Source organism: Seriola lalandi, unplaced genomic scaffold, assembly GCF_002814215.2.
Source record: "Seriola lalandi dorsalis isolate HSWRI2012SDOR001 ecotype SW California unplaced genomic scaffold, Sedor1 jcf7180002054797, whole genome shotgun sequence".
Lineage (NCBI taxonomy): Eukaryota > Metazoa > Chordata > Actinopteri > Carangiformes > Carangidae > Seriola > Seriola lalandi.
Genome location: NW_019525350.1, coordinates 398,361 through 424,778, shown reverse-complemented (window position 1 = coordinate 424,778; position 26,418 = coordinate 398,361). Strand labels below are relative to the sequence as shown.

At 43.1% G+C, this 26,418-nt stretch overlaps 1 protein-coding gene across 2 annotated transcripts; it reads left to right on the top strand.

The window, feature by feature from the left end:
- The first annotated feature begins 476 nt into the window (after positions 1-476).
- Positions 477-25,800, top strand: sned1 (sushi, nidogen and EGF-like domains 1). Of its 2 annotated transcripts, none has more exons than XM_023425984.2 (32): positions 477-1,175; positions 7,408-7,695; positions 8,136-8,276; positions 8,397-8,559; positions 8,659-8,784; positions 9,096-9,209; positions 9,732-9,845; positions 10,425-10,538; positions 11,605-11,652; positions 11,749-11,856; positions 13,274-13,366; positions 13,519-13,650; positions 14,008-14,127; positions 14,439-14,555; positions 15,384-15,527; positions 15,941-16,114; positions 16,243-16,356; positions 16,746-16,859; positions 16,967-17,080; positions 17,208-17,324; positions 17,470-17,757; positions 17,884-18,067; positions 18,303-18,415; positions 19,333-19,611; positions 19,759-19,900; positions 19,990-20,072; positions 20,965-21,063; positions 21,426-21,542; positions 24,525-24,612; positions 24,718-24,797; positions 24,895-24,922; positions 25,073-25,800. In XM_023425984.2, the coding sequence occupies exons 1-31, from the start codon at positions 957-959 to the stop codon at positions 24,918-24,920; spliced, it is 4,173 nt and encodes a 1,390-aa protein (XP_023281752.1). In that variant the 5' UTR covers positions 477-956; the 3' UTR covers positions 24,921-24,922; positions 25,073-25,800. The 2 variants fall into 2 exon arrangements, with proteins under 2 accessions (XP_023281752.1, XP_023281751.1); XM_023425983.2 differs by having other exon boundaries at positions 13,516-13,650.
- The last annotated feature ends 618 nt before the right edge of the window (positions 25,801-26,418 follow it).

Sequence of the window (26,418 nt, the reverse complement as noted above, 5' to 3'; positions counted from 1 at the left end):
ATCATCATTCTTTGAAAGTTTCACTTTGCGATCCTTCTGTAATCCCTTCAGAACCCTAAAAATCCTGAGCTAAATATGTGGTCTTCCCTTTGCTGATTAGAAACCACAAATATGTCGTGTTTTCCATGCTGCGTGTTTTCATCCACGTGTGCATCTGTTGTGCGTAACTATCTTGAAAGGCAGCTGCTCCTTTTTTATTCTTTCTTTCATTGCAGTCCGTGCTCTCACCATACTTTTCTGAACCGAGTTGCACTTTCACAGCAGTGCACATGTATGTCCTCTCGCTGTCTAACCTTGCATGCCTTGGTAACTGTACATAGTGGGAGTTTCACTGAAAGGGGAAAATCTTGTCAGAGTTTCTTTAAAACAGCCCTTTGATTATCATAGATCCGCCCAGTGGTTATCCAGTTACCGGCCTCTTTTCAGCCATTGGCTGGAAGCAGCTAATTATGCAAGGTAGTGAATCCCTGTGGGGGAGGTGGGGCCAAAACTGAAAGAACTCCTTTGGCAGGCAGAATAGAGCTTTTATTGAGGATATTTCTAAGCTGACCATCAGGGACCAAATCGCTGGATTGTTTTTAAAAAAAAAAAAAAAAAAAAAAAAAAACATCTCAGCTGAATCACGCTGCTCCCCCTCTTTCATTCCTTTCCTCGTTTAATTTCAGTGAGTCGGAGTGTAGCTCATGCAGTACCCAGCAGCAAGCAGAATGCAAGGAATCTACAGTATTCCTCTGTCTCACACAAGAAGCCCAGTTAACTACTAAAGGACAAGTGAGGAGAGAAAGAGGCAGAGCCGCAGAGCAGTCAGGGGAGGATTCACACTGCTGTGGCTGAGAGGAGGAACGTACGGTCTTGTCCTGCTCTGCTCTGCTCTGCTCTTGTTGCCTCAGGTGTGTGTGCTCCTCCCTCCCCTCCGCGGTGCCTGCTGTCAGCTCCATCCCTGGGTGGCTGAGGCCATGGTGTTGGTGCTGCGAGCCCTGCTGCCCTGCCTCTGCACCCTGCTCTCCCTGGACCTGCTGCCTGGGGTGGAACCTGCTGTGCCCCTCGAGGACTTCTATCCCTTTGGCCAGGACAAGGGGGACACCCAGACCATCGCTCAGGACGACGGAGGCTCCGGGCTCGTGGAGATCTCTGTTGCTTTCCCCTTCTTTGGAGACAGGCACACCGGACTCTATGTGAGTACAGAGCAGTGTGTTTTTACTGATGTGTGTGTATGTGTGTGTGTGTGTGTGTGTGTGTGTTTATGTCTTTATATGTCAGCATGTGTGCGTGTGCATGCACTTGGCAGTTGGCAATTGAAACTGACATGGTGTGGATTGTATAAAAGCCTCAGGGAGATGACGTTTGGCACGCAGCCAAATATTACATTGCAGTTGCCCTTTGAGAGTTTTGTATATGTTTGTGTTCGCTCACAAGCTCTGGTGTGTAACTTCGTTTATAGAATATCGTGTGCCTAAAAACCACCACCCCACACCCCCTCTCCTTCCCCACGCGTGGATCCTCCGTGACATTCTCTTCACTTTACATCTGCCCTCCTCGCACTCCGAGGGCTCTCAAGTGCACCAAGGGAGAGCGAGCGAGAACTTTTTGCAGAACAGTGGTAAGCTCTGTTCCACCGAGTCTACAAAGCGCTGTTAAAGGAAATGACAGTTTGTGTTCATACTGTTGCTGCGGAGCATCTGTGAGCAGTTCTTTTTCAGAGAGAGAGAGAGAGAGAGAGAGAGAGAGTAGGGGGAAAATATGCACGCTGGAGAGAGAGAGAGAGAGAGAAAGAGAGAGAGAGGGAAACAGTGCTCATGGGAGGAAGCCGAATAGTTTGACAAGGATTTTCGCGCACCACAATGAAACACACTTTGATCTGCCTTTGTCATGTATTGGGTTCAGTTCCAGCACATGGAAAGGCAAAACTCCCTTAAATCAACACCACCTGTTGTGGTTATGCATCCGCGTTCGCTCTCCGTATCCTGTCTCTTATACACATCTTGAGGAAGCATGGCAACAATGGGCAAGGCCAAAGGTCATCTTTCTAATCTAAGCATCTGAGCCAAGGGAGTGAGGTCAGTCTCCCAATGAAGACATTTTTAAAACTCTCTTGCATCTACACACAGTGTGCATAAGAACAGTGTGTGTGAGTGTTGTGTTGTGCACCCACCAATCTGGAGCTTCTGTGCATCACAGCTGCTGGCACATTGTGTTTATCGTGAGTATTGCAACGAATTCCAGCGCATCTCGTCTCCTCTAATAATACTGGTACACAATAGTCAAATTAGACAAGACGGGACAAGCTATCCGTTGCTTGGCTGGTTGATCTTAGATGGAATTATCATCCGATAGAGATAAAAATCTGGGAACCTCTCATTTCTGAAATGTGCTGAGTTCACTGTGATGTGATATCCTGTAGCTCACTCTGCATCTCGCTGAACTGTAATTCTGTAGTCACGCAAGGCATAACAGATTGTGGCAGGCACTTGAAATTACAGTCACGCTCATTTGAAATGCCTCACCTGAATCCATTAAACATCTGCTGCAAGGCGCGCGGGCCACATGGTGATCTCTGCCACCGGAGAGCTGCTTTGAAACAGGTAATATTTCAGTGAGAAATTTTGCATGAATAGTTTCTCCCAGAAGTTTGTTCCAAGCCTCTGGGCTACCGCCACATGGAAGCTGTAGAAGCAAACTGATGTGAGTTGGTCGGTGGGTGCTGTCTTACTCTATTATCATAACTGATTCTGTTTAGCAGCATACGCCCCTCGAAAACCCCCTCACAGATCCTGTTAAAGCCTTAACTGTCGGGCCTTCCTGAAGCAAGACGTCTTATTTTTAGCAGTTGTGATTAACAAAATACATCAGTGGATTTAGGGACTGACGTAGAGAAGTGACGCTTGGTCTCAGTGATCTCTGGTCTCCCCTTAAAAAGATCTTTACCCACATGGGTCCCCCCTGACTTGGTCCTGCTCCTGGTAACCAGGCTGTCCCTCTGTTATGGTTTGTGTCTGGGAGTTTTCATATGTTGCTGGGATCTCTCCTCCTCCTCCGGGTCCCCCCCCCTCCTCCCCTCCTCCTCCCACGCCTCAGATAACATGGCAGAGGTCTTCCCCCTGGAACTGTCCAGCTGCTTTATCTGAGAAATGACCAATCACTTTAACAGAACACAGATGTATCTGCGAAGCGTCTTAGGAGCTTCCAAACAATGCAGTTCATGGATTAACTACTCTTACGGATGGTCAGTGTTATGAACATGAAGGAGGACATCCAAGGTCAGAGAGGAAAGAACACAAGTTTAAAAGCAGATGTGAGAATAGATGGTTATGATCAAAGGCATTTATTGTAGATAGATGAACTCTCGCAGACAGTGGAAAGATTCGAGCTACGTTTACATGGGGAAACACATATTGTAATTTATAGTATTAAAACGTACAAGATAATATGGGATTTGTCTGTAATTGAAAGTAAACTACATGTAAACAAAATTAAAATACATTTGGAAAGATGCCTGCCAAGAGCGTGTTCGGTGGAACTGCGCTCTTAACAGACTCCACATCTGCTACTGCTCAGCTGCTCTTCTGAAGAGCTTCAACACTTTCATTCACTCAGTCTCACTCACCACTATGTATGGCCCAAAGATGTGTGCATCGAGTATTATTCTTTGTGCTCTCCATGGGCGCTTTCTTACATGCATGTCTGCAGTGAGGGATGTGACTGAGAAAACAGTTCACCCACCGTGGACAAGATACGTCCGCACACTGCCACAGCCAGGCGATGGTTCGTAGAGCTTTGCATAAACACCGGAAGCTTGTTTGTGGAAAAACAACAAGTTATGGTTTTATGGTGGTGGGGGGAGGGGTGGGGGTCGCCTGTGAAGTTTACAATGACGACATGACTCCAGGAAGTCACTTCAACCCAGCCAAGAAAAAAGTTTGTGTGAAAACCACTCATTTTTGTTTTTACACTCTTGTACTAAGTATACGACTCAGACAGAGCTGTGGCTAGCTGTTTCCCCCTGTTTTCAGTCATTATGCTAAGCTAAGCTAACCGTCTCCTGAAATTTTATTTACATGTATTCAAATACAGTCCATTACAGGTCCTGCTTTTTTTCTTGAGCATGCTATGCCGCACAGTTTGGCCTCTTGTGCTCACTTGGTGCCAAATAAATTTATTACGGCATCTTTTTTGTTTCCAGCTTTTTATAATTATCGGTAAAGAAAAAGGAAATTCAGTCAAAACTAGTCAAAATTTGTTTTATTTAAATTTGATGCCTTTAAATTCCTCTATATGATTTGCATATTAAAAATTTTAGTTGAATACATTTACCTGCATCATACAGACTGATTAAACAGTGCACTAATATCTTTTTACTTGGTTCAATAGACGCTGTATTCAAGTCCTTCCACACTGTTGCAGACAGGATTTATTGCCTCAGTATAAACTGTTTGTAGATAAAGGTGAACCAGGGCTAAGGAGTTACAGGCCAAGTGCACAGACTGTCTGACTGTAGTCACTTCCTTCGGTCTCGTCAAATAATTGGACAAGCTTGTAACTGTGAAACCTCTGTTTTTAACAAGGAAAACTAATGTTTTCCTGAGTTGATCCATGGGCACCTTTTTCATTGAGGAGTTTGCTTTGGCTTGACTTAAGCCAGATGAAAGTTTATTTTAGTCCATAAATTGCTTGGCTCTAAAGAAAACCACCAAAGCAAAATCCTGGATGTATCCGGCGAAGAATTCCCAAAAAATAACAAGGGAGTTGTGGAGTGAAGTGGCACCATTGAGAAAGAGAGAAAGAAATATGGTGAGAGAGAGATGCTTCTTACAAGGCTGACTGATCGCACCTTTTCCCCCTGTGTTTCTGACCTTGGTCATGTTACAGCATAACACAAGGCGGCTCTGAACTCATTCACTCTCTCACAGAAGTGCGATGCAGAACCACCGTCTGCACTGTTCACAGCCCGATCGAATGAGAAGAAAGAAAATATTTGATATGATGCAAAGAAAACGGTCCAGAGTTCAGTTTAAATTCCTCTAAGGCCATTTCCATGTCAAAGCAGTCCCCTTAAAAAATCTTAACAAGGAAGAAATACACTTGTTTAAACAGTTCCAGATGCTACAAGAGATTGGATTAGGCGATTAAACATATTCCAGTATTGAAGTATAAACTCTATTTAGTGTTCAGCATGATTTCCTACACTAATTTTGCTGTAAGATGGGTGACTTCCAGACCGCTGCCACCACAGGTCTCTCATTAGTGGGTATGTGGGTGTGGGAGGTTTGTAATTCATGTACATCCTTCCATTCATCCAGCGCTGTGCCCTCGCTCTTGTTTTCTTCGCGGTATCAGATGGCGCTCTGGCTGACCTCTGGGCCCTGCCCCTGCAGTTGGTCCTCTTTTTCCCCCACATTGGCCGCATTCTCACCACATCACGCTGATGCAGAGGGGAAGACTGTGGTCGGGCAATTAACTGAGCCCCGTGCCGTGCCAAACAAAACTTCCTCTGCTGTTTTTACAGCAAAGTCCTTCAAATTATGGTTTTCATATATGCAGGGAGCGGAGCCGAGCCATCTGACGTTGCTTTGTCACTGTCACATGCCACTCGGCTTGAACACGGAGAGGCAAAGTTCACGCCGCTGTTTAGCGGAAACAGGATAGGTGCCACGGTGGGTAGAATCTCCCCTTGCTGATAATGTGCAGAAACGGTGTATGAATGAAGGCCTTTCATGGGGATTCAACCCTTCAGCACAGAGAACTCTCCTCTTCACACTCAGGTTTAGCAACTCGTTTCTTAGGATATTGATGCAGTGGCTGGTCTGTGCCATAAGGTCTCATACATGCAGACTGAAACGATGCTATAGCCGAATCTATCACAGCAATGACTCATTAGTCTTATTTTTTCACTAGCATTTCACTCTTTTTTCTGCACAACTCCCCCCCCCCAACAAGCTCCACCCCTCCCTGAAACATTTGCTCTTTCGTTTACTTCTGATACCTTTCTTGTATCTAAAATCCATACCTTTTCTGCAACCCATAATGCCTCTGTGATCTAGTCCTACGGCAGGGAACTCTCTAGCAGCATGAGAATATCTTGTCACATTTACTGACTTGGTTCTGCGACATTCATCTTGAAATCCTTACTGTTGATCGCAGTTTTGTAATCCATTTTTTATTATGTTTAAAATTCTTTAAAGCTGCACTAACCAACAATTTATATTAACAACGATTCAATTCAGTTTGTGTAATGTGAACAAACCCGCAGAGAGTTATCGCCCTGCTCTGCAGAGTTTGTTTAGTGTCTTTAAGCTCGTTGTTTTTAGTTTTACAGCCTGTAACGCAACTGTTTTGGTTCAGTTCCGCTTTTATCAAGCTTGTTTCCAGCTGGAGCTGACAAAAAAAAAAAAAAAGCTCTGATAGACCAACTGTATGCTACACATGCAGCAGCAAATGCCAGGAACAGTTGACCCTAGTGGAGAATTTAGCAGAGTCAAGAGATATATTTCTACCCCGAGACCAAAATAGAGCTAAAAAGGAGAGTGAATATTGAACCTACATTTGTCGGGTTGACAGAATCACATCTCTAAAGCAGTGATAATGTCACTATGAGCTATCTGCTGGATGTGTAAATAAGCAAAAATATAATTTTATAAGCTGGTAACAGCTTCTTCTGCTGCCCCCTGAAAGGTCACTAAATGCAGCTTTAAGAGTGAAAGCACAAAACATAAAAATGTATTAAAAAAAAAGCGACCTATGAGTTATTTGTAAAGATGAAGTTGTTGTTTCAACTATAAAATGTTAGAAATGATGAATAAAACCCATCACTTTTGTGCAGCAGTGATATCAAACAAAGAAAACCAGCAAAGCCTTTGAGAGTTTAAGTGACTGTCGGTTTATTTTCTGTCAGGTAACTAATCCATTAGTTGCCTGTAGTAGTTGATTCAGCAATGCACCAAATATTGAGCTGATCTTCCAGGAGGTTGATAGTTCACCGTGCTGCAGTTTATAGCCGCGGTAATGGCTGCGTAGTTCTCACAGAGGAGATATGTGGACAAGGGGAGGATGGAGTTCATTTATTTGGTTACTTTTGCCATTTGTCAGACATCTGTGGATTTGAAGGCCATGAATGTCCTTCCTGCTGTGATGACTTTGCAGGTGCATGAGCAGAAGACACCGGGTTTTCACAGCTGCTGTCGTCTCACGGAATAAAGGTAGCGTCTGTCTGCTACATGGGAAGTGCAAACATCCGTTACGGGAGCGTCCACTGCTCCATGCTGCTGTTTGCCCCATGAGGTCAGAGAACCCCATGTTTGTCCACCGTCGTCACTCCTCAGCACTTCCACTCTAACCACCCTAATACTACAGACTAGTCGCCGTGATTCACCTTATTCAGACGCTCTAACTCAAACTGTATCTGCTCCCCAGGTGAACAACAATGGCCTTGTATCTTTCCTGAGGGAGGTGTCTCAATTCACACCCGTTGCTTTTCCGATCGCCGGGGACAGGAGGGTCGTAGCGCCTTTCTGGGCCGATGTGGACAACCGCCGGGCAGGGAGAGTCTTCTACAGGGAGAGCCAGGAGCCTTACATCCTGAGCAGGGCCTCGGGTGACGTCAGGACGTACTTTTCAGAGTTCCCCAACTTCAACGCAACGTGGGTCCTCGTCTCGACATGGCACCAAGTTACTTTCTTCGGAGGCAACTCGCACACACCGGTAAGAACTTAACTTTGTTCTCCCAGGGTGAGTTATTTCAAATCAAGGGGTATTGTCGGTTGGTTGAAATAGTTAGCTGAAATTAATAGGTTATAGGTTAAGTAATGGATAAAAAAATCCAGCTTCTGCCACTGTGTTAGTAGCAGGAATGCCAGCTTGATAAAAGCAACCCTGACAACTTGTGTTACTAAGGGTGGTGTTAAAAAAATAGAGTGTTAACTGTTAAAATTGGGATGTAATATGGGGTTAGAAAACACGGCTGTTGGGTTTCATTCCAATGGTGTCTGTGAATTTCAGGCCCAGAAAAGTCGAAGCCCGACTGTGAGTGACTGAGACACTGTGCCATTGATATGAAGAGGCTGTGACATATATGCATTGTTACTAAATTCCCTAGAAAAATCAGGAAATGGTTTAAACCGAGCCTGTTCTTCTCTGTGCAGGTAAATACTTTCCAAGTGGTGCTCATTACAGACGGAGAGCTTTCCTTCACTATATTCCAGTACAATAACATCACTTGGACCACAGGCATGCATGCCAGCAGCGGGGGAAACCTGGCTGGGCTAGGAGGGATCGCGGCGCAGGTAAGATCGCTTGTAGCATGTACAGTATGACCCTGCAGCTAAAAATTTTCTTATAGATGTCTAAACTTTTAGTTCAACGATCTGTTTGTGATGTCTGCCCCCTCGTTACTCTCTTCCCAGGCAGGTTTCAACGCCGGTGACGGCAATCGCTATTTCAACATCCCCGGCTCTCGCACGGCCGATGTGGTGAACGTTGAGGGAACCACCAACGTGGGCTTCCCGGGCAGATGGGTCTTCCGTATTGACAACGCACACGTAGAAGTGGGTGGCTGCAACAACTCCGGTGAGACCCGCTTCTGAGAGATTAGGTCTTCAGTTACTAATTGCTGTCTTAACGCTTAACCTCATCGAGGATTCCTGTGACGCTGCCCTCTTTCTGCAGCGTCGGTGTGCCCACACCTGCGACCATGCCTGAACGGAGGCCAGTGCATTGACGACTGTATTACAGGCAACCCCTCCTTCACTTGCTCCTGCTTGGCTGGCTTCACCGGTCGCCGATGCCAGATCGGTGAGTTATGGTTGACGCCGCCTCCTGCTCTGTTGCGCTTGACACGCACACACACACACACACACACACACACACTGCACACTATGAATGAATACCTCTCGACCTGAGATCAGCCAGGAAAAATAATGTCAACTTGAAAAAAACTTAAAAAAAAACAATACTAGAATTCACCTGAATTGCCAAAAGGGCACCCGGATATTTCCTTAATACCTGTATCTAACCAACCTTTTTCATCTTGGCCAGATGTTTTCTCCTAATTAAAAAAAAAAAAAGTCATACTGCCTCCTTTGTATTTCTCCCTGACTCTGTAGATGTCGATGAATGTGCTTCGTATCCTTGCCAGAACGGAGGGACTTGCAAAGACCAGATTAACAGTTTCATCTGTCAGTGTCCTCCTGGATACACTGGGATTCTGTGTGAAACAGGTACAGTTGACAGTTTGCCCCAGAGCTCATTTGCACTCCAGTTACCATTTAGTTACAGTTTTAGTTGTTTTTTTTATTAATAATGCTCCTTAGACTTATGTGGAAATGAAGAAATGTGACATATTTGATTTTTAGGTGTGATAGTTGAGCCAACTGTACTGTACATTACAAATTCCACACTTATTCTCCTTCATTCTGCATGCAGCAAATTGGCTGAAGGACCTGGAAAAACTCTGATTAATCAAAGTATTTTGTGCTTCATTAAGCATTTTCCACAAAAAAAAAAAAAAAAAAAGGTATTTAGAATATCTTGGTCGAGCCTCTCTGGAGCTTCTGTGCCTATTCCCACAGTCCAGCCTGCGGAGATGTATCAAACCTCTTCTAATACCTTTCACAGCCAGCAGCACATACTTGCAGAGTGAGGGGAGCGGTGTGGCGGATATATTAATCAGCTGAGTAAATATTCCACGAGCGTGTCTCTCAGTCTGTGCGTATGTGTGCGCGTGTTTGTGTGTGTTGCAGACCTTGACGAGTGCAAAGACAGACCGTGCCTCAACGACGCGCTGTGTGTACAAGGCGCTGGCAGCTTCACCTGCGTGTGTGAACCAGGTTACACTGGTGTCCTGTGTGAGACAGGTGAGCGGGGTTTTTCACAGCCCCGGGGAAAGTAGGCATCTCCCTCCAGAGGAAATATTTTCTGCTGCTTTCTACATCAAACTCAGTCATTTGGCAGATGTTTTTGTCCGAAGAGTTTCCCAGTCTACGTAGACAAATGGGTCCAAGTTGAGGTTATACTTGAGTTGATTTGCAAACAACTCTTTTTTTTTCTTGGGTCACAAACTGTAGCAATGAACCACAGTGAGAAAGTTCACTGGAGTCAGGTGGGTTTCCATGAAGACGTTTGCTAATCTTTCTCCTCTTGTGATTGATTGTTGATGAAACATGAGCCCAGTGTGGAATTAAATTATCAGGCCCTGCACAGTTCATGGATCCTTGTTTCTACATGAGACCGGATTACTCTTAATACCAGACACCTGGTCAATGAAACTCTATGCTTTCAGAAGGGAAGTTCAGTGCTCTTAATCCAGCTCAGCGTCTTAGACACTGACAAAATCTTGCATTTCCACGTGAAGACATTGAAAAATCTCAATGTGAAACTGAATCAACAGCAGATAAACTTCTCCCCCTCTGATTTATTTTTTCTGTTTCCTCCAGACATAAACGAATGTGAGTCGCAGCCCTGTCTGAATGGAGGAGAGTGCATCGATCAGGTGGCCAACTTCACCTGTATTTGTCCGTCTACCTTCACTGGAATGCTCTGTGAGACAGGTGACTTGAATTTAGCTTAAAAAAAACGGTCAAAAGAAATGGGAAAAAAAAGGTTCTTTATAGAAATTGTTCACATAGTCTGTAAGTTACCGACTTTCTCCTTTCAGTTTGGCTTCCTGAAAGGTAACATTTTTCCACCTGGAAGAAACACAAAGGGAATCCTATCATACCTCTCTGAGAGAAAAATGAATGTTTATGGCTGCAAACTTTGACTCCGCGAGCAGGTTCTGTTGCGGCTCGCCGATGCAAACGTTTCCATCGCACTTTATCACATACTTTATTTTCTGTCAAAACGAAAAAATTCTGCTTTTATAGTATTTAACAGAGTCACAGATTCTTGACTGTCAAGAAACCAAATTGGCCCTAAACACACAGAAGGCACACCCACTCAGCACTCACTCGTCAATATCTGCTCCACTCTTTAAGACCGGTTAAAGATTTCAGCAGCCTGAAATCGTAGCTATCGTTATTTATGACCCCGTCTACTAATAAAATATGTGGAAAAGTGTGATGAAAACATTCGCCGTGGCAATATCGAGAAATGTGCACGACTTGTTTGTAGGATCGATAACGATGTATTGGCCAATATTCAGGTTTTATCGACACATTAACATAAATTCATTTGCTGCGAAAGTGACACTGTTGCTTCTGCATTTCTGTCTTACTTACAGCGTGTGCTAACGATAGACAATAAACTAATCTATGAGGCTGATATTATCACACACTTCTCATATAGATCTCATATGCTGTATCACACTGACCTCTAGTTAAAGGTATCCAGCCATGCAGATGGTTTTGGGGTTAAAATCTATGTCTGAGATTTCTGCTGTCACCCCAATGCAATGGAGGTGAACGGGATTCGGGTCTGTTTTATAGAAAGTATTGATGGGGATGAATATGGACCGATCACATATCGCACCATATATCTCAGAGACTGGTATCTCCAAATCTGGGCAAATAAATCCAAAAAGTATCTGCATTGCTTGATTCCGCCGGAGGTGAAGGGAAAGTCTTTTGTTTTGTTGTCATTTTTAATTAATCAAACCTTCACATGTTCCGCTCTCAGAATTCGTGACGCTTCAGGTTAATTCAACTGAGGCAGAAAACCAAACAGGTAAAAGCAAGTACAGCCACAGCTAAAGCTTTGCCAGAATTTTTCACATGCAGTTTGATTCTTACACCACATCCTGCCCTGCTTTTCCATCTGCAGCCCTGTGTGAGGAGGAGGATTGCAAGACGCACCAGATTTGTGAATACACCAGCTCCGGACTCTACAACTGTACATGTGCTCCAGGCTTCTACGGTGACAAGTGTGAAGGTATTGTGCACTTGGCCCCGGCTGACGCCTACTGCAGGCAGCTGGGCAGGTAGAGAGCAGACTGGGGTATTTGAAGAGGAGCTGTGCTATCCCACAGGAATTTGGAGCTCTGCCCTGGAAGAGGCTGCTGTGATGATGGATTATTGTAATTATCAAAACTGACACGGCCTCGCCCAGTTTACTACGGGAACCAGTCGCTTGATGTTGTGAATAATTGTTTTATAGCACATTTTATTAGTTTACCAACAAGAGGAAGTGCTTTGTCTAGACTTAAAAAGGCCTCTTTATGAGTCAAAGCTGGTCTTTGGTATTCAGGTCATTTCTTCAGACAGAGCTGTTGAAATATGCATGCTTCCACACCGCTACTTGTTTCTCTGGAAGTTGGCCATTGCACCACACTATAGTTTCAAGCACAGCTGCTGCTTGCATAACCATAAGGCAATTTGAACACAAAATATGCTAAACACTGTCATCCTCGGCTAATGCTTCATACCTTCCTTTCATGACTGCATATTAAGTCATTTAGCATTAATCTCTGTATCATACTATATTTGTTTTAGGAAATAACTAGTGTGCCCTTTAAAGCTAATTTGGGCTCCCCCGAGAAGTTACTGTCACCCTCTGATAACAGTTGCTGCCTTATTTCCCACCAAAAGCTCTTTTATAGTATTTGAGCTATTGCAAATGCATGCTACTTCTCACCCTTGAGCTGAAATAACTATCAGTGCTTATATAGGCTCTCTTAAATCTCCCAAATACTTTCCTGCCTGGCTCACTTGGAAGGCACAGTGGAAAAAGGAGCATGATCCTCAAGGAAGAGAAAGTAGTGGGACTCAGAAGTGCCTAATCAGGCTCTCAGATCAAAGGGCCCGGGCCGCACAGGTGGCCAATGAAAGTGGCTCTTGCAAATTAACAATCCATTAATTGCCCCCAGGGCTATACATTTTGGTCACAAAATATGCTCCATATCATCAGAAAAATAATACCCTCCACCGAGCTCCTGGGACTTCAAAGGGAAGCCATTTAACTGTGATATGGCCAATTCCTTTGATCCACCGCTGCAATTAGGAAGGAGAGGAAAATAAAAACATTCTTACAATTTGTACGGAGCGGATGTGCAGCGAGCTGACTGGTAATCTTCTGGTCCTGTGAACTTTGTTGGAAAAGATTAAGGAAAGAGAAATGACAGCAAATCAATATATAGTTTACAGTATAGCTGATGAAAGACGCTCAGCATATGGTACACATGTTGACCATTTATACCTTCTGTCTATGTTTACACTTAGGCCAATCCTGAAAACTTCATTTAAGTATTTTCTTTCAAGTAGCTGGAGCAAACTTTCCAGCTTCTCTCTCTCTCTCTCTCTCTCTCTCTCATTCTCACACACACACACACTCTCTCTCTCTCTCTCTGCAGAGGAATGTCTTTGCCAGAATGGGGGTGTCTGTGTGGACATCAATGGGACTTGTGAATGCCCTTCAGGCTACACAGGACTCTACTGTCAGTTTGGTGAGTATGATATGCATAATCCTATCAGGTGTCTCGCAAGAGCTTTGACAAATGTGAAAAAGAAAGAAAGAAAAGAGAAAAAAAAGTCTCCAACCAGAGGCCATTTTTCCAAAACTTTGTGAACCTGTCTCACAATCCCTTCCTCCCAGAAGTAACCCAGACGCCGTGCAGTAACAGCAGGCCGTGTCCTGATGGAGGTCCTTGTCTGGAGTACGGCGGGACCTACCTGTGTACATGTCAGACTAGTGGAGTAGAACTAGATCATAAGGACATCTACCCCTATGGTAAGAGCCTCAGGCACCAACCCGACAACAGAGCACTTTGCAGCTATGTGTCATTGTATGAGCAGCTGGTTACTATAGCGACAAACACATTTATAAACACACTGGTCTTGACAAGTGTCATTTTCTAGTTAAAAAGGAATGGTCACATTTGCAGTTTAACATTTACGACGTGGGGAGAAATTTCTTTAATGATTTATGTTGTTGTTGAATGCTCTTGTAAGATTTGTATTTGATCCAATCATAAAATGGCGAATAATGTGTTTTTTAAAGGTTGGACCAAGCCCACATGCTTGAGTAAAATTTAGGAGGTCTACCAGTGCAATGGAACACAGTCAAGTCTCGGTGTGTGTTTTTCAGTACAGCCCCGATCGGTCTGTGACTCCTTTCCATGTCTGAATGGGGGCTACTGCTACGAGCGTGACGGAGGCTACACCTGCGAATGCAAATACGGATACTGGGGGAAGCACTGTGAGAAAGGTAGCATAAAACACGAGAAGTGGCACCTTCACGTGAACTCATGAAGCATCATTATCAAATCATCCCACAGACTTGTGGGTTATTGCTCAAGCTCCAACCCAGTTTTAATGCAACAGGAAACATGTCATTACTCGTAATGCTGTTTGAAATATTACAATGCTGAAAGGCTCATGATAATTTGTTCTTATGGCAGAGTTCTGAGCTATTTTCCCGAATTATGACTTGAATTGCAATGCACTGGAACAGATTTATTTTGTGTGATATAAAGAAAAACTAGTTCAAAGATTCCCTCCTTCCTTGTCTCTTTCCAGTCAGACTCAATAGCTGCGCCTCTGGTCCCTGCCGCAACGGAGGCTCCTGTAAGGAAGAGGCAGGGAGCTACAGATGCGTGTGTCCTTACAGATTCACTGGAAAACACTGTGAAGTGGGTGAGTGCCGAGGCTCGAGTAGTATTCAAATTATTCTGCACAAACAAAAAAAACAAAATTTTCTCGCAAATCTACGTTGAAAGCACAAGTCACAAATCTGAGAGTGATTTTATTTGTCATTTTAATAAGGTCAGAAAAACATCATCATTTCATCTTAGGAACATCGCCCAAAACTAGACAATGTTTTACTTTACCAACGATGCTGAAAAGCTCATACACGCTTTTATTACGAGTCACTCAGATCGTTGGAACTCTCCTTTTATTGGGTTACCCTAAAAGTCTTTAAGAAAATTATAGTTAATTCAAAATGCACCTGCCGTGTTTGGCCTCAAAAAGAAAAAAAGAAAAAGAGAAAGATCATATTACTCCACTGCTCTCGACACTGCTCTGACTACCTGTATCTTTTAGGGATGATTTAGAGTCCTTTTACTTGTTGATAAAGCCTCACCTCACCCCGCACCTTCGTGTTTAAGTGTCTGCCTTTCATTTTTATGTTCCAACAAGAACTCTCAGATCCTCCGCCGCCTTTCTTTTACATGTTTTCTTAGAAGTAGAGTTTCTGTGTTTATGGCCCTAAACTGTTGAGTGCCCTCTCCTTGGATCTTAGTTTTAGATATGTAGTCATATATATACATATATATCTACACATTGCTTTAATCTGTATTCTTTTATCAAGTCTTGATATGTCTTGTAAAGCTTTTTGGGCTTCATCTTTGAGCTGCTCTACATATTAAGTTCGTCTTCATCTTCAGCTTCTTCTTATATTTTTTGCTACTATCATCATTATTATAATTATTATTAATTCTCAGTGTGTATGTTTTCTTACAGGGAAGCCAGACCCCTGTGCCTCTAGCCCCTGTCTAAATGGGGGGACATGTTTCCACTACATAGGGAAGTATAAATGTGAATGCACTGAGGCCTTCAGCGGCAGACACTGTGAAATAAGCAGGAGCTCAGTGCAAACTTCATCAGGTAAGCAGACTTGTCTGTCACCACGCAATGATGTCCAAATCTCACTCTGATGTTGACTTTAATAGATCGGTGCAAGTAGGGGATCTCCTGAGCCGCTAAGTGTAGAGATACCAGCTTTCCATCTGAAGATAATCTTAGCAGTGTTGCTGCACTGGAGGCCCCACATTTACAGATATAGAACTGCTGCATAATCTATATAAAGTGAGACCTGATTAGACTTGATGATTCACGTCTGCACACTTCAACAGTATGTGGGAGGTAATTTTAGGAGGACGAAAACAGAGCTGCTGGATGGAAAACACCTCTGTTGCCATTAGTATGTCCTGGATGAGCTCCTTTAAGCCCCAGTGTTTGTGAGCTTGTGTTACTATGCAGCCGTGCTGACATTATCAGCGTGTTTGTATTCATTTCAGAGTTGAGCTGTGGGCCGCCCCCGCAAGCGAAGCACGCCGAGGTCCAGTTCTCCTCAACAACACCAGGCTCCATGGCTGTGTATATATGCCACTCCGGCTTCACGCCAGTGCCCAGAGCCACCCAGAGCATCTGTGGTATTCAGGGAGACTGGAGCCAGCCACCCATTTGTGAGGGTCTGTAACACACTAACACTCAGAAAAAAAACAGACTTTTAATGAAAAAATCCTAATAAACAAGATTCCAGTTATTACAGTTTATACACACAGGCTGATGTCGAGCGTCTTGCGTCTTATCGTTGCAGAGATCAACGAGTGCCTGTCACAGCCGTGTCTCAACGGTGGTACGTGTCGAAACCAGGTGGGATCCTACCAGTGTGAGTGTAGCGATGGCTTCAGTGGAAATCGCTGTCAAACAGGTACTAGTACTAATCACGCCCTTCTAATGTGAAATGCTTAAATTCAAATGTATCTGCTCACTTAAGGAAAAAGCTCAAAACTTATTTCTTCACTTTAGTATTTAACTAACTCTGAAATTTGCACTTTTGCGCCACATTTATACACGGCTCAGCACTTCTTTTAAATCCCTGCCTATTTAATGACTTATTATTTTGTTCATTATTTTATCATTTATGTTTTTAACATTTTGCAAAGCTTTTTAACAATGTTTTATGTTAATTTTATGTCTTTTCTTTTCATGTGAAGCACTTTGTACCACTTGTATAAAAGGCACTATACAAATAAAGTTTATTATTATTATTATATTGTATTAAGTACCTGTGTATATGTGTGTTTCTTCTCCCTGAAGACATAAATGAATGCCTGTCGGAGCCCTGTAAGCACGGAGGGACATGTGAGGACCAGCCTGGCTCCTACTTGTGCCACTGTCCACAAGGCTTCAAAGGCCGCAGCTGTGAAATAGGTAAAGCGTTTAGTCGACCTGCTACATTACTTTTTAAAGTTTCCATATTTCAACATACAGATTATTCAGGACGGCAATCACATTCTGCTGTAAATATCTGTGTGCAGAGCAGGACGCGTGCGACTCCAACCCCTGTCTAAATGGAGGTGTGTGTCGGGGTTACAGAAGGCATTACTTGTGTGTGTGCAAAGACGGCTTTTTTGGGGACCAGTGCCAGATGTGTAAGTGTCTTTCAGACTGCCTCACAAGTCTGTTTTGTTAATGTTAAGGGCAAATTCACAGAACCTTTATGCAAACAGTTGTGCATGAACCATATTGGAGCAACTGTTTATCTTTGTCGCCCCCCAGTGGAAGACCCGTGTGTACTGCAGCTTTGTGGAAACCGTGGCGTCTGCAAGACTGACAGGAGAGGGAACTACAACTGTGTTTGCAAAACAGGATACACAGGCAAAGACTGTGAGAAAGGTCAGTAAGAGTCACACCACACTGCATCAGTGCCCACCTCAAACATCTTTGTCATTTGTCACCCCCTGCTCTGCAGCTCATCAAAGACAACTCTGTAATTATTTAACGTATGGATTAGACATGTACGGTTTTCCACTGTTCCCAGACCTGTTGCCTCCCTCTGGTCTCCACGTGCTGCGTGTGGAGGAGAACGAGGTGGAGCTGCGCTGGGATGAGCCGGAGCCCTCGCACAGCCTGATCAGCGGGTTCGCCGTCACCTACGCTCCCCTGGGCCGCAGCGACCCCAAAACGGATTACCTGGACAGGCAGCAGTCCACCCACGTTATGCGAGGCCTGGTGCCCGGCCTGCTCTACAACATCTCCACCTACTCCATCAAACGCAGCAGCAACAGGAAAGACTCCAGCCAGCCTGCCACCGCACTAATACGCACCAGTGAGCACTATTCTGTAATGCAACAGTAGTAAGATGACGCCACGAGTGTTGCTGTCTGTTTATCCACATGGGTTTGAATTCCTTGGGTGATTTTCCACGTGTTAAATGTGTGTGTCTCCGTGGCAGGACCTCGGCGGGTGGAGCAGCTGCAGGTGGTCAATGTGTCTTCATCTCAGGTCTGGCTCAGTTGGCTGGTCCAGGCAGCTCGCCACGCCGCAGTCAGCAGGGTGCATGTGTCCTTGTTGCCCTCAGATGGGAGCGAGGCTCGCACTGCGGTGCTCAACACCAGCACCACTGAGCACACCTTCAGGTCAGATTTATGAATGTCGCTTCAAAAGGACGCAGATAACCCCTAATGTCCAATCACTGTACCGACCTCCAGCATGACTTACGTCCCCTAAATGGTGCTGTTGTGCCGCTGCACTTTGAATGGCTTTGGGTAATATACCGTGCAACCACTAGAGGGCACTGGTTCATCACTCTTCCAAAGCCATGATGCTTCGTTCACTGTGGTGCATGTCTGTGTACCTCTTTCTGTTCACCAGCTCATTGCGTCCCGGTCAGATGTACACAGTGGATGTGCTGACTCAGAGTGGAATCAGACCGGATGAGTTTCCCTCCACCAGCCACTCAGCTGGACCCCTGCAGTTCTGGACAAGTAGGTTACCTCACCATTTAGCTGCAACTGCATGTGTTACTTTTGAAAGGATTACGATGATATAAATTATGATATTCATTGTTTTAATATTTCCATTTGATCATTTCTGATTTAAAAATGACGTTGCACATCTCTGCATGTCACCAGAGAACGTGTACATTAAAGTAGATGTGAAGGTTTTTTGTCATCGTATGTTTTCATGTGTTTGACTTCATTTTAATCACCACAGTTTTGTTATCATCAATTTTTCTTTAACTTTGCCCCATATAAGGATTAAATGTTCACACAGTCAGTAAAAGATAAATGCTAACACGATCAAATATAGTTGTGTGAGCACATTTAAGGATGAGTTAAGTGCTCATTGATTCTTTTATAAACAACTGTAAACTCACTAAAACAAACATAACCTATTAATAACAAATATACAGGAATATTAAGAGAGAAGGAACATTAAACAAACCAAACCTTAGAATATATTATGTTATTAAGGACATTGACCATCGTGAACAGTATGTCACCCTTATCCTGAGCAGACACAGACGTCCAACTCATTCTCAGCAAAGGACAGAAAGTGTCGACTGTGTAATAACTTAAATGTATTTTATATTCTATTCTACTATTTTATTATGATCAAGTTATACTTGAAAATGTAAACCCAGTCTGTTTGACATGATTATGATTAATGTGGATTAAATTACCTTTTCAATGCATGGCGCTTAAATAAAATATTTAATTTACTGATTCATCAGTAAGTACAAATTGGGATTTATTCAAAGGGATAGTGTTTTTAGAGCTAGCAGAGATATGCTTGACAGAAAAAAGCTAACAGCAACATACAGGTTTGGTTAACAATCGTTTTAAACCACAGCAAAGAAAAAGGAAAAGTTATTGTATCCATCTACATGTGTTTCCCTCAGGACCCCTCCCCCCACAGAACCTCTCCCTGTCACATGTGACCACTAACTCAGCGCTGATCACCTGGAGCCGCCACCCGAGAAATGTCCCAGATGGCTTTGTGGTCAACGTGACCCGAGGGTTGAATACCAGGAGTCGCTTCCTGCCCAATGGGAAGTTAGGATCATATACCCTCCGTGAACTGACACCAGGACAGCACTACTACGTAGCTCTCACATCTGTCAAAAACACAGGGCAGGAACAGATCCACAGCGTACCTCAGCACTTGGCCTTCACTACCTGTGAGTGTCTGGGAGAGTTTCTCTTAACGTTTTCCATCTGCATCACAATGAGCCATCGAGTTGGAAATCTTTAGTTCAAATCCAGAATCTCTCATTCGGTTATAAAAGGGTGATTTTTAAAAACTTTTTCGTTGCCCTCCGACGCAGTGCCGATGGAGGCCAGATCACCAAGAAGAGAGAGGCCGATAGCAACTGGACAGGGGGGTCAGGTCGGACGCACACCTCCCCCATCCCAGCCTCAGGACCTGGGGGGAACAGCAGAAACAGAGAACTCAGAGGAACTGCCCAGGTACAGTTTGCAGCCATAAAAAAAACACCATCATACATAATACAAAGATAAGAGTGTGTTTCCATCTGTTGGTTTCTTCTGTCTTGCAGATACACAGAGCTCATTGACAGGAGGGGAAAGATAACAGCGAAGTTCACTCACTTACCTCGAAAAGCCATTCGACATCGGAATAGTGAGTACGAGTCGGAGCGTTTGGTAGCGAGTCATGACTATAACACTGTTTGACAAAATCTTCTAAAACATTTAATGTGTTATGCTACACAGTACTTCGCGCCACGTGTAACGCTGCCATGTTGGAAATTTGACATAACTAACCAGTAAAGTAATTTATTCTGCTTCGAAGCAGGAAACTATTACATTCCCTAACATCTATTAAACTAACATGCAACAACACGGCATTGAAACTCGCTCAGGATGTCCAAACAATGAGAGAGTTATCTTATTTGCTTATCTTGATGCAGATGGAATAACTTAAGTCGTGGTCCTGTAACCATATGGTCCTAACCAAGGCCTGTCTGCATGAAATATAGCTGGTCCTCTAATGTAAACTCGGCTCTCTGCTATCACACAAACACAACCACTTTATCTGACGCATGTTGTCCACTTTATCCAGCAGCTTTTGATAAAGAGAGACAAGTCGGAAAATAATGAGGAATAATCTTCTTTCTCCTTTGATTTTTTTATATGATAATTTTTTCTAATGTATTTTTCACCTTTTAAGTTAATGCAGTGCAGAGGTTTGTAGCCTATGGTCCAAACAGAAAAACTGTTTTACAGATGTTATCATGCGCTGTAGGGAATAAGCTTCCTTTCTAGGATTGTTCTGCCCCCTTTTTAACATTGTTACACCCATGATGTCATAATATGATTTTGGCCAGATCTTCAAATCAGTAATGTCGTGATTCATTGTTCAAGGCCGAAGAATGTACAAAAAAAAAAGAAAAACCCTTTAAACTGTCTCATTTACAACGACATCCCAGTTCAGCTGTGAGTCCGTCTGCAGTCTGTCATTCATTTTGTCTTTCTTACACTGATTTCACGACAGGAAATGTTTTGCCTTTCAGAACCTGACCCGCCGATTAGATTAGAGAAGATGGAAGAAACAACAAACAAAATCAGCCTCGCACTGGAGATTCAAGAGGAAGGTTTAAGAACGAAGCCTGGTAGGTGTTTTGGCTCTTTGCACCAACACATGTGACATCTGCACACGTGATTGATCCCAGCTGACGTGTCACACGTTTATTAGATTAACGTGCTTTTGGAAAGACACCACTCATTAATCTGTAAAATGTTATTTTTCTTTGGCGTTACGAGCGTTCGCCAAGAGCTGTCACTGAAATACCAGGGAGGATGACCATGAGAGAGAGAGATGCAACTTTCAGGAAAGCTGATTATTGAGTGATGTTAGAGTCAGAGTGTATTTACACACGGTATCAGCAGTAGATAATGTTGAGTAGTGGGCCTGAAACCTGAGACTCTCACTCATTCTGTACTGTGGATGTTAATGGCAGCTGTCGTCTTTTAGAGTTGCCCCAGGACTGCCGCAGCCTGCCCTGCCAGAACGGGGGTACATGTGTGAACGGAGGTGACTCCTTCATCTGCGACTGCACAGCGGGGTTCAAGGGCAGACAGTGTGAACTGTGTAAGTTTATGTGCTTCCTCTCCACACATACACACGGCCGCTTTTCGGCTAATGAGTATTCAGGACACTGAACAAGGACTTTCTCTAGTGAGACTGATTTCTGTCTCTAGTGAAGTCAGAAGCATCATGTATTCCATCCATTATATCCAGTATATATCTGCTTATCCTTTACAGGGTTGCAGGGGGCTTGAGCGTATTGCATCTGACACTGGGTGGGAGGCAGGGTACACACCTACAGGTTTTCTTTAAAACAGTGAAGTCTTGTTGTCATAGCAAGACGAAGAAACCACTGTACCAGCTCTGTATGGCTACACAGCACTTAGCCACAGCAGTGTGATAAAGTAAATGCTAACATCAGCATGCTAACATGGTCACAGTGACAATGTTAACAATATTCAGCAGGTGTAATGTTTACCAGTCACCGTCCTAATTAATTAACATTAAGCCGAGGCTGATGGGTATGTCTGCGCACCAGAGCACTGGACAAATTAAACTTTTGACCTGACGATGGCTCTAGATGAAAAGTCTAGAGGATCACCAAAGTTATTACAGTTCATCCTGAGAGGAAGACGAATGTCTGTACAACATTTCATGACAATCCATCCAATAGTTTTCAAGGCATTTTAGTCAAAACAACTTGGTGCTGCTACCTGAAAAGTCAAGGGGCTCACTGAAGTCAGAGCAAACATGCTCTGGAAATTTTATTTTATTTATTTTTTTACCAATCCATGTAAATCTTCAGTGAAAAATCTTCAGTGAAAAATCTTCCTCTGGGGACCATGAGTCAATGACAAATCAGTCTGCTTATCAGAGGCCCAATCATGAGAAAGAAACTTGATGTTTGCTGCACAGCGGCTCTGTGGTGCTGTGACCGCTGTCACCTCACCACAGGAGGGTCTGAGGTTTCTGTGTGGAGTCTCCCTGTGCCTGCATGGCCCTCCTCCCGCAGGCTAAAGAGAGGCCGCTTGGCTGAATTGGAAACTCTGTGAACAAGATGAATGGTGTAGAAAATTGACGGATAAGTTGATGCTATTTCAAGGAAAAAGCAAAACCACATCTCCAGGCTTTAAATAAGCTGGTAGCCCTCATGCCAGTGGAATAGGTGTATACCTGCTCTTCCAAAGACATTTTAATGACAGATGTCAGTTCACCCGCTGTGTGAGCGTCCCAGGATTTGCACTCCGGTCTATGCGCTCCCACAGGTTGTATTTCTGCTTCCTCTCAATGTAACTGGAGCATCTCGGGGTGTGAACTTGAAAGTATAATATATGTTAGATTTGCATTTCATCGTGTAAACGTCGTGTCAGAGAGCTCTGAGCTATGCATAGACCTGTGTTTTCTTTTTAAAAGCAGGAAACATGCTCCACTGACAGTTGACCCCTCTGACATTTATGAATGGCGCGGTTAACTTTAAGGCTCGGGGGCATGAACGTCCACCGTGACTACAGTGTCGACACAAAGCACCGTATTATTTACACTGTGCTGCTTTTCTATCTTTTTCAAGGACCCAGTGTTATATTTATAACTCAGTGTTTCTTTTGAATGTTGAAAACACAGTTCTGCACTTTGTATGAGACAGCCATGTATTATCTGTGGACAATATCCCTCTCTGTTCTCTATCTACTTCATCTTTGATGTTTCTTCCCTGTGTCATCTAATCCTGAATGGTGGAATGTTAAACTTAGAAACCACTTAAAATCACAAAAGTAAAGTGACACTATCTCATAAGAGCAGAAAATCAGTGTGTGTCCGTATGAGAATTTAAATAAGTCAAATATTTCTGATAAATAAAGTGCGTTTTCAATCAATCAGTCCATCCATCAGACTTGATTTCTATGGAACTTTTCATACAAACAGTGAAACACAAAGTGCTTTACAGAATAAAAGCAATAAAAACAACCCCCCCCTTCCTGACACACACACCACCATCCCCACCCCCATCCACACACAGAGCAATAAATGACTAAGTTGTAAATAAAAAATATAAAAGATGAGGCAATAATAACAGGAACTGAGGAAACGCCATTGTTAATCTCATAAATTTGCTTTGAGGAAACACGGAAGACGGGAAAACAAAGATAAAGATAGAATGACCAAGATAAAATAATGCTAAAAAAGAACTCAGACAGAGGAGATGTACTGAAGTGAGTAAAACCAGAAAATAAATAAATAAATAAAAACCTTATTTGGCTACTAAGATCCAATTTCCCAGATCTTTAGAAGACTGTCATTCATCTTCATACGTGCACAGGAGCTGTGACTCCGGCCACAAGCTTGTATTCAATGTATCTGTGACAGGCTATAACTGGGAAACTGCCAGCTGCCTGGAGGAAAACTCTTTTGATTATTACTCCTGCTGCTCGATATGGAAGACAGCCACTGGCATTAATGCATTATTTCCAGTTTCCACTGCCTTTCTGGGAGTTAATGATAATGGAAACATCAAAGTAATTGATTATATTGATGCACGGATACAACTAGGAGCGTGAATGAAATGTAATTTCTCGCTCAGCATGAATGTGTTAATATAGATCATTATTTAGATCATTAGTGTCCCCTTCCCGATGGATGCTTGTATGAATTATCAGTTTCCCTCAATTCATTTTTTTAACCAAAAGTATCTTTAAAGTTTTTCACACTGACTGGAGAACACATTTTAATCTACATCCAGGCCAAAGGCTCTTACCGCATCCCAAACACACAGTGAAATACTGGGGAAATGTCAGTTTAAATTCACTGATAATTCGATGTGTGTGTGTGTGTGTGTGTGTGTGAGGAGACACTGGACATACCCTCACCCCTCTTCAGTTCTTCTCTTCACCTAAACATCCAGCGTCAGATTGTTTAAACATTCCTTTCCCAAAACCATCCATCAGCCGCGGAGAAGGGCCGAGCTCCATCCCACATGACTCCTAAACCCTCCAGCAGACCGTTCCTCACTGACAGTACTTAAAACATTTATACCTTATGTTGTGTTTGCAGCGTGCCAGCGAGTGCCACACCCATGTACCCGAATCTACTCTGAAACGAAGAGTGTGCCTGTCTGGGAGGGCGGAGTGTGCCACTACCTGTGAGTCGTATCAGGTGTCATCTTAAATAACGCTGAGATTATGTGTAATTTAATGGATCAAATAGATGAGCGTGGTTTTTCTTTTTTTTTTTGTCTTCTCCGCAGGTACAAAAGAACATATAAAGTACAGCAGGATGTCTGTTATCGAGAGCTTTGTGAACCGCTGCTTCCCAAGAAGAGTCAGGGTGAGTTCAAAACGCTGTCTGAACTTTGATGAAGTCATTTTTAGCAAATATAACCAATGCGATTATTTTCACACACTGGTGTTAACTTTCTTAACAGTCAGAAGAACAAACAGACAACAGTGAAGGTTTGTTTTCTTTAACACAATCAACATAATGATATTTGAAATGTTTCCTCCAACTATGTAATATTCTCTATTACTGTAGCAGATGACAAGATGTTCAACACTTCTCCTAAAAATGACTCTTGAGTCTTTTCTTTCTCACTCTTTTTCTAGAGCACTTGGATACTGATGAAAGGACTGTCATCGCTGTCATGTGAAAAACCTCCCTGCTTCAATTTTGGGTTTTTTTTTATAATCTACTTGAAGTAACTGATTATGGTCATTTTTTTGTGCTGAAAAACCCTGTCAGAACCCACTGTAATGTTTCTCACACAGATCGTCATTCATCTGAACAAAAAGAAAAGTTTTCGTTTCTTAATCCCTGACATCTGCGTTTGTAGCTCCGTGCTTCACGAAGAGGATTCGATCAATCAAGTGAAAATGGCCCCAAATCATTTATCATTTCTGATGTTTGACGACTGACTTTTTTCACACAAACACTTGTATGCAATTATTGATGGTAAGCAGTCCACTGCAGTGCATCAGAGACCTTATATACCTCATTTCCATGTCCATGCTGACACATTAGGAGAGGTTTTTTTATTTTTATTTGTGATCCAGCTGCAGGTTTGTCCCTCAGGGAAATAACTGTAGAGCGTTATGAGTCCCAGTCTTTTCCTTATACCAGCCCCCTCATCTCCTTATAAAGACAATGGGAAATGTATATTTTTTTCCACACCCCATAAATTCATCTCTTCTCTTCTGACAATGGTGCACAGTGTTTTCTGTGTATAAATATCTTTCTCTGTGTCTCAGCAGGCATCACTGCTCGCTACCCTGTAAATAGTGTTTATAGGCCATTTTGTAGGTGAATATTTTAATAATAAAAATGTTAAAATGTGTTTCCGGTGTCTTTTTTTAGATTGATTTTTTATTAAATACAGTATCTATTTTTACTGCATGCATAAGGTCTTGCTAAATGTTTCCATTCAAGCAAATTAATTCCTTCAGGAGACAGTATCACCATCACACAGACTTTGTCAATATCTTATGGTTCCTGGTATCATTTTATTTTAAATCACCACTTGATATACTTTGTTTAATCCGTCATTTTGCTGTCAGTTATTCAACGGGTCAGTCAGTTAAAAAATTGCTAAAAAATAACCTGATTGGAAGTATTTTAACAATAGTTTAGCACGAAAAGGAAACAGTAACCGAAGTCAGTTGTAGTGCATGATTAATTGTGAAGCAGTTGATTCTTTTGCAGAGAAAAAAGAAAAGAAGAAACATTGTCCTTCAGACTAACAGTTACCATTGTCTGTGCCTAGTTTAGATTTTATCATTGGGTAACTGTATCACCAAGTGGTGAGCACAGACTGGAGAAAAAAGACTCTTTGCTTTGTCTTTAATCCAAATGAGGCAGATAGAGACATGCCCAAAAGACTCAAGACACAGTGGGCAGGTCTGATCATCAGTTTTCACTGATCCACCTGAGGAAGATCAGTCAAATCCACAGATTC

Excerpts from the sequence above, each read along its gene's own strand:
- sned1 (XM_023425983.2), top strand. The coding sequence starts at position 957 with ATGGTGTTGGTGCTGCGAGCCCTGCTGCCCTGCCTCTGCACCCTGCTC. Across the intron at positions 7,696-8,135 it reads GAGGCAACTCGCACACACCG|GTAAATACTTTCCAAGTGGT; the intron begins GTAAGAACTTAA and ends TTCTCTGTGCAG. Across the intron at positions 16,115-16,242 it reads CCAGCCACCCATTTGTGAGG|AGATCAACGAGTGCCTGTCA; the intron begins GTCTGTAACACA and ends TTATCGTTGCAG.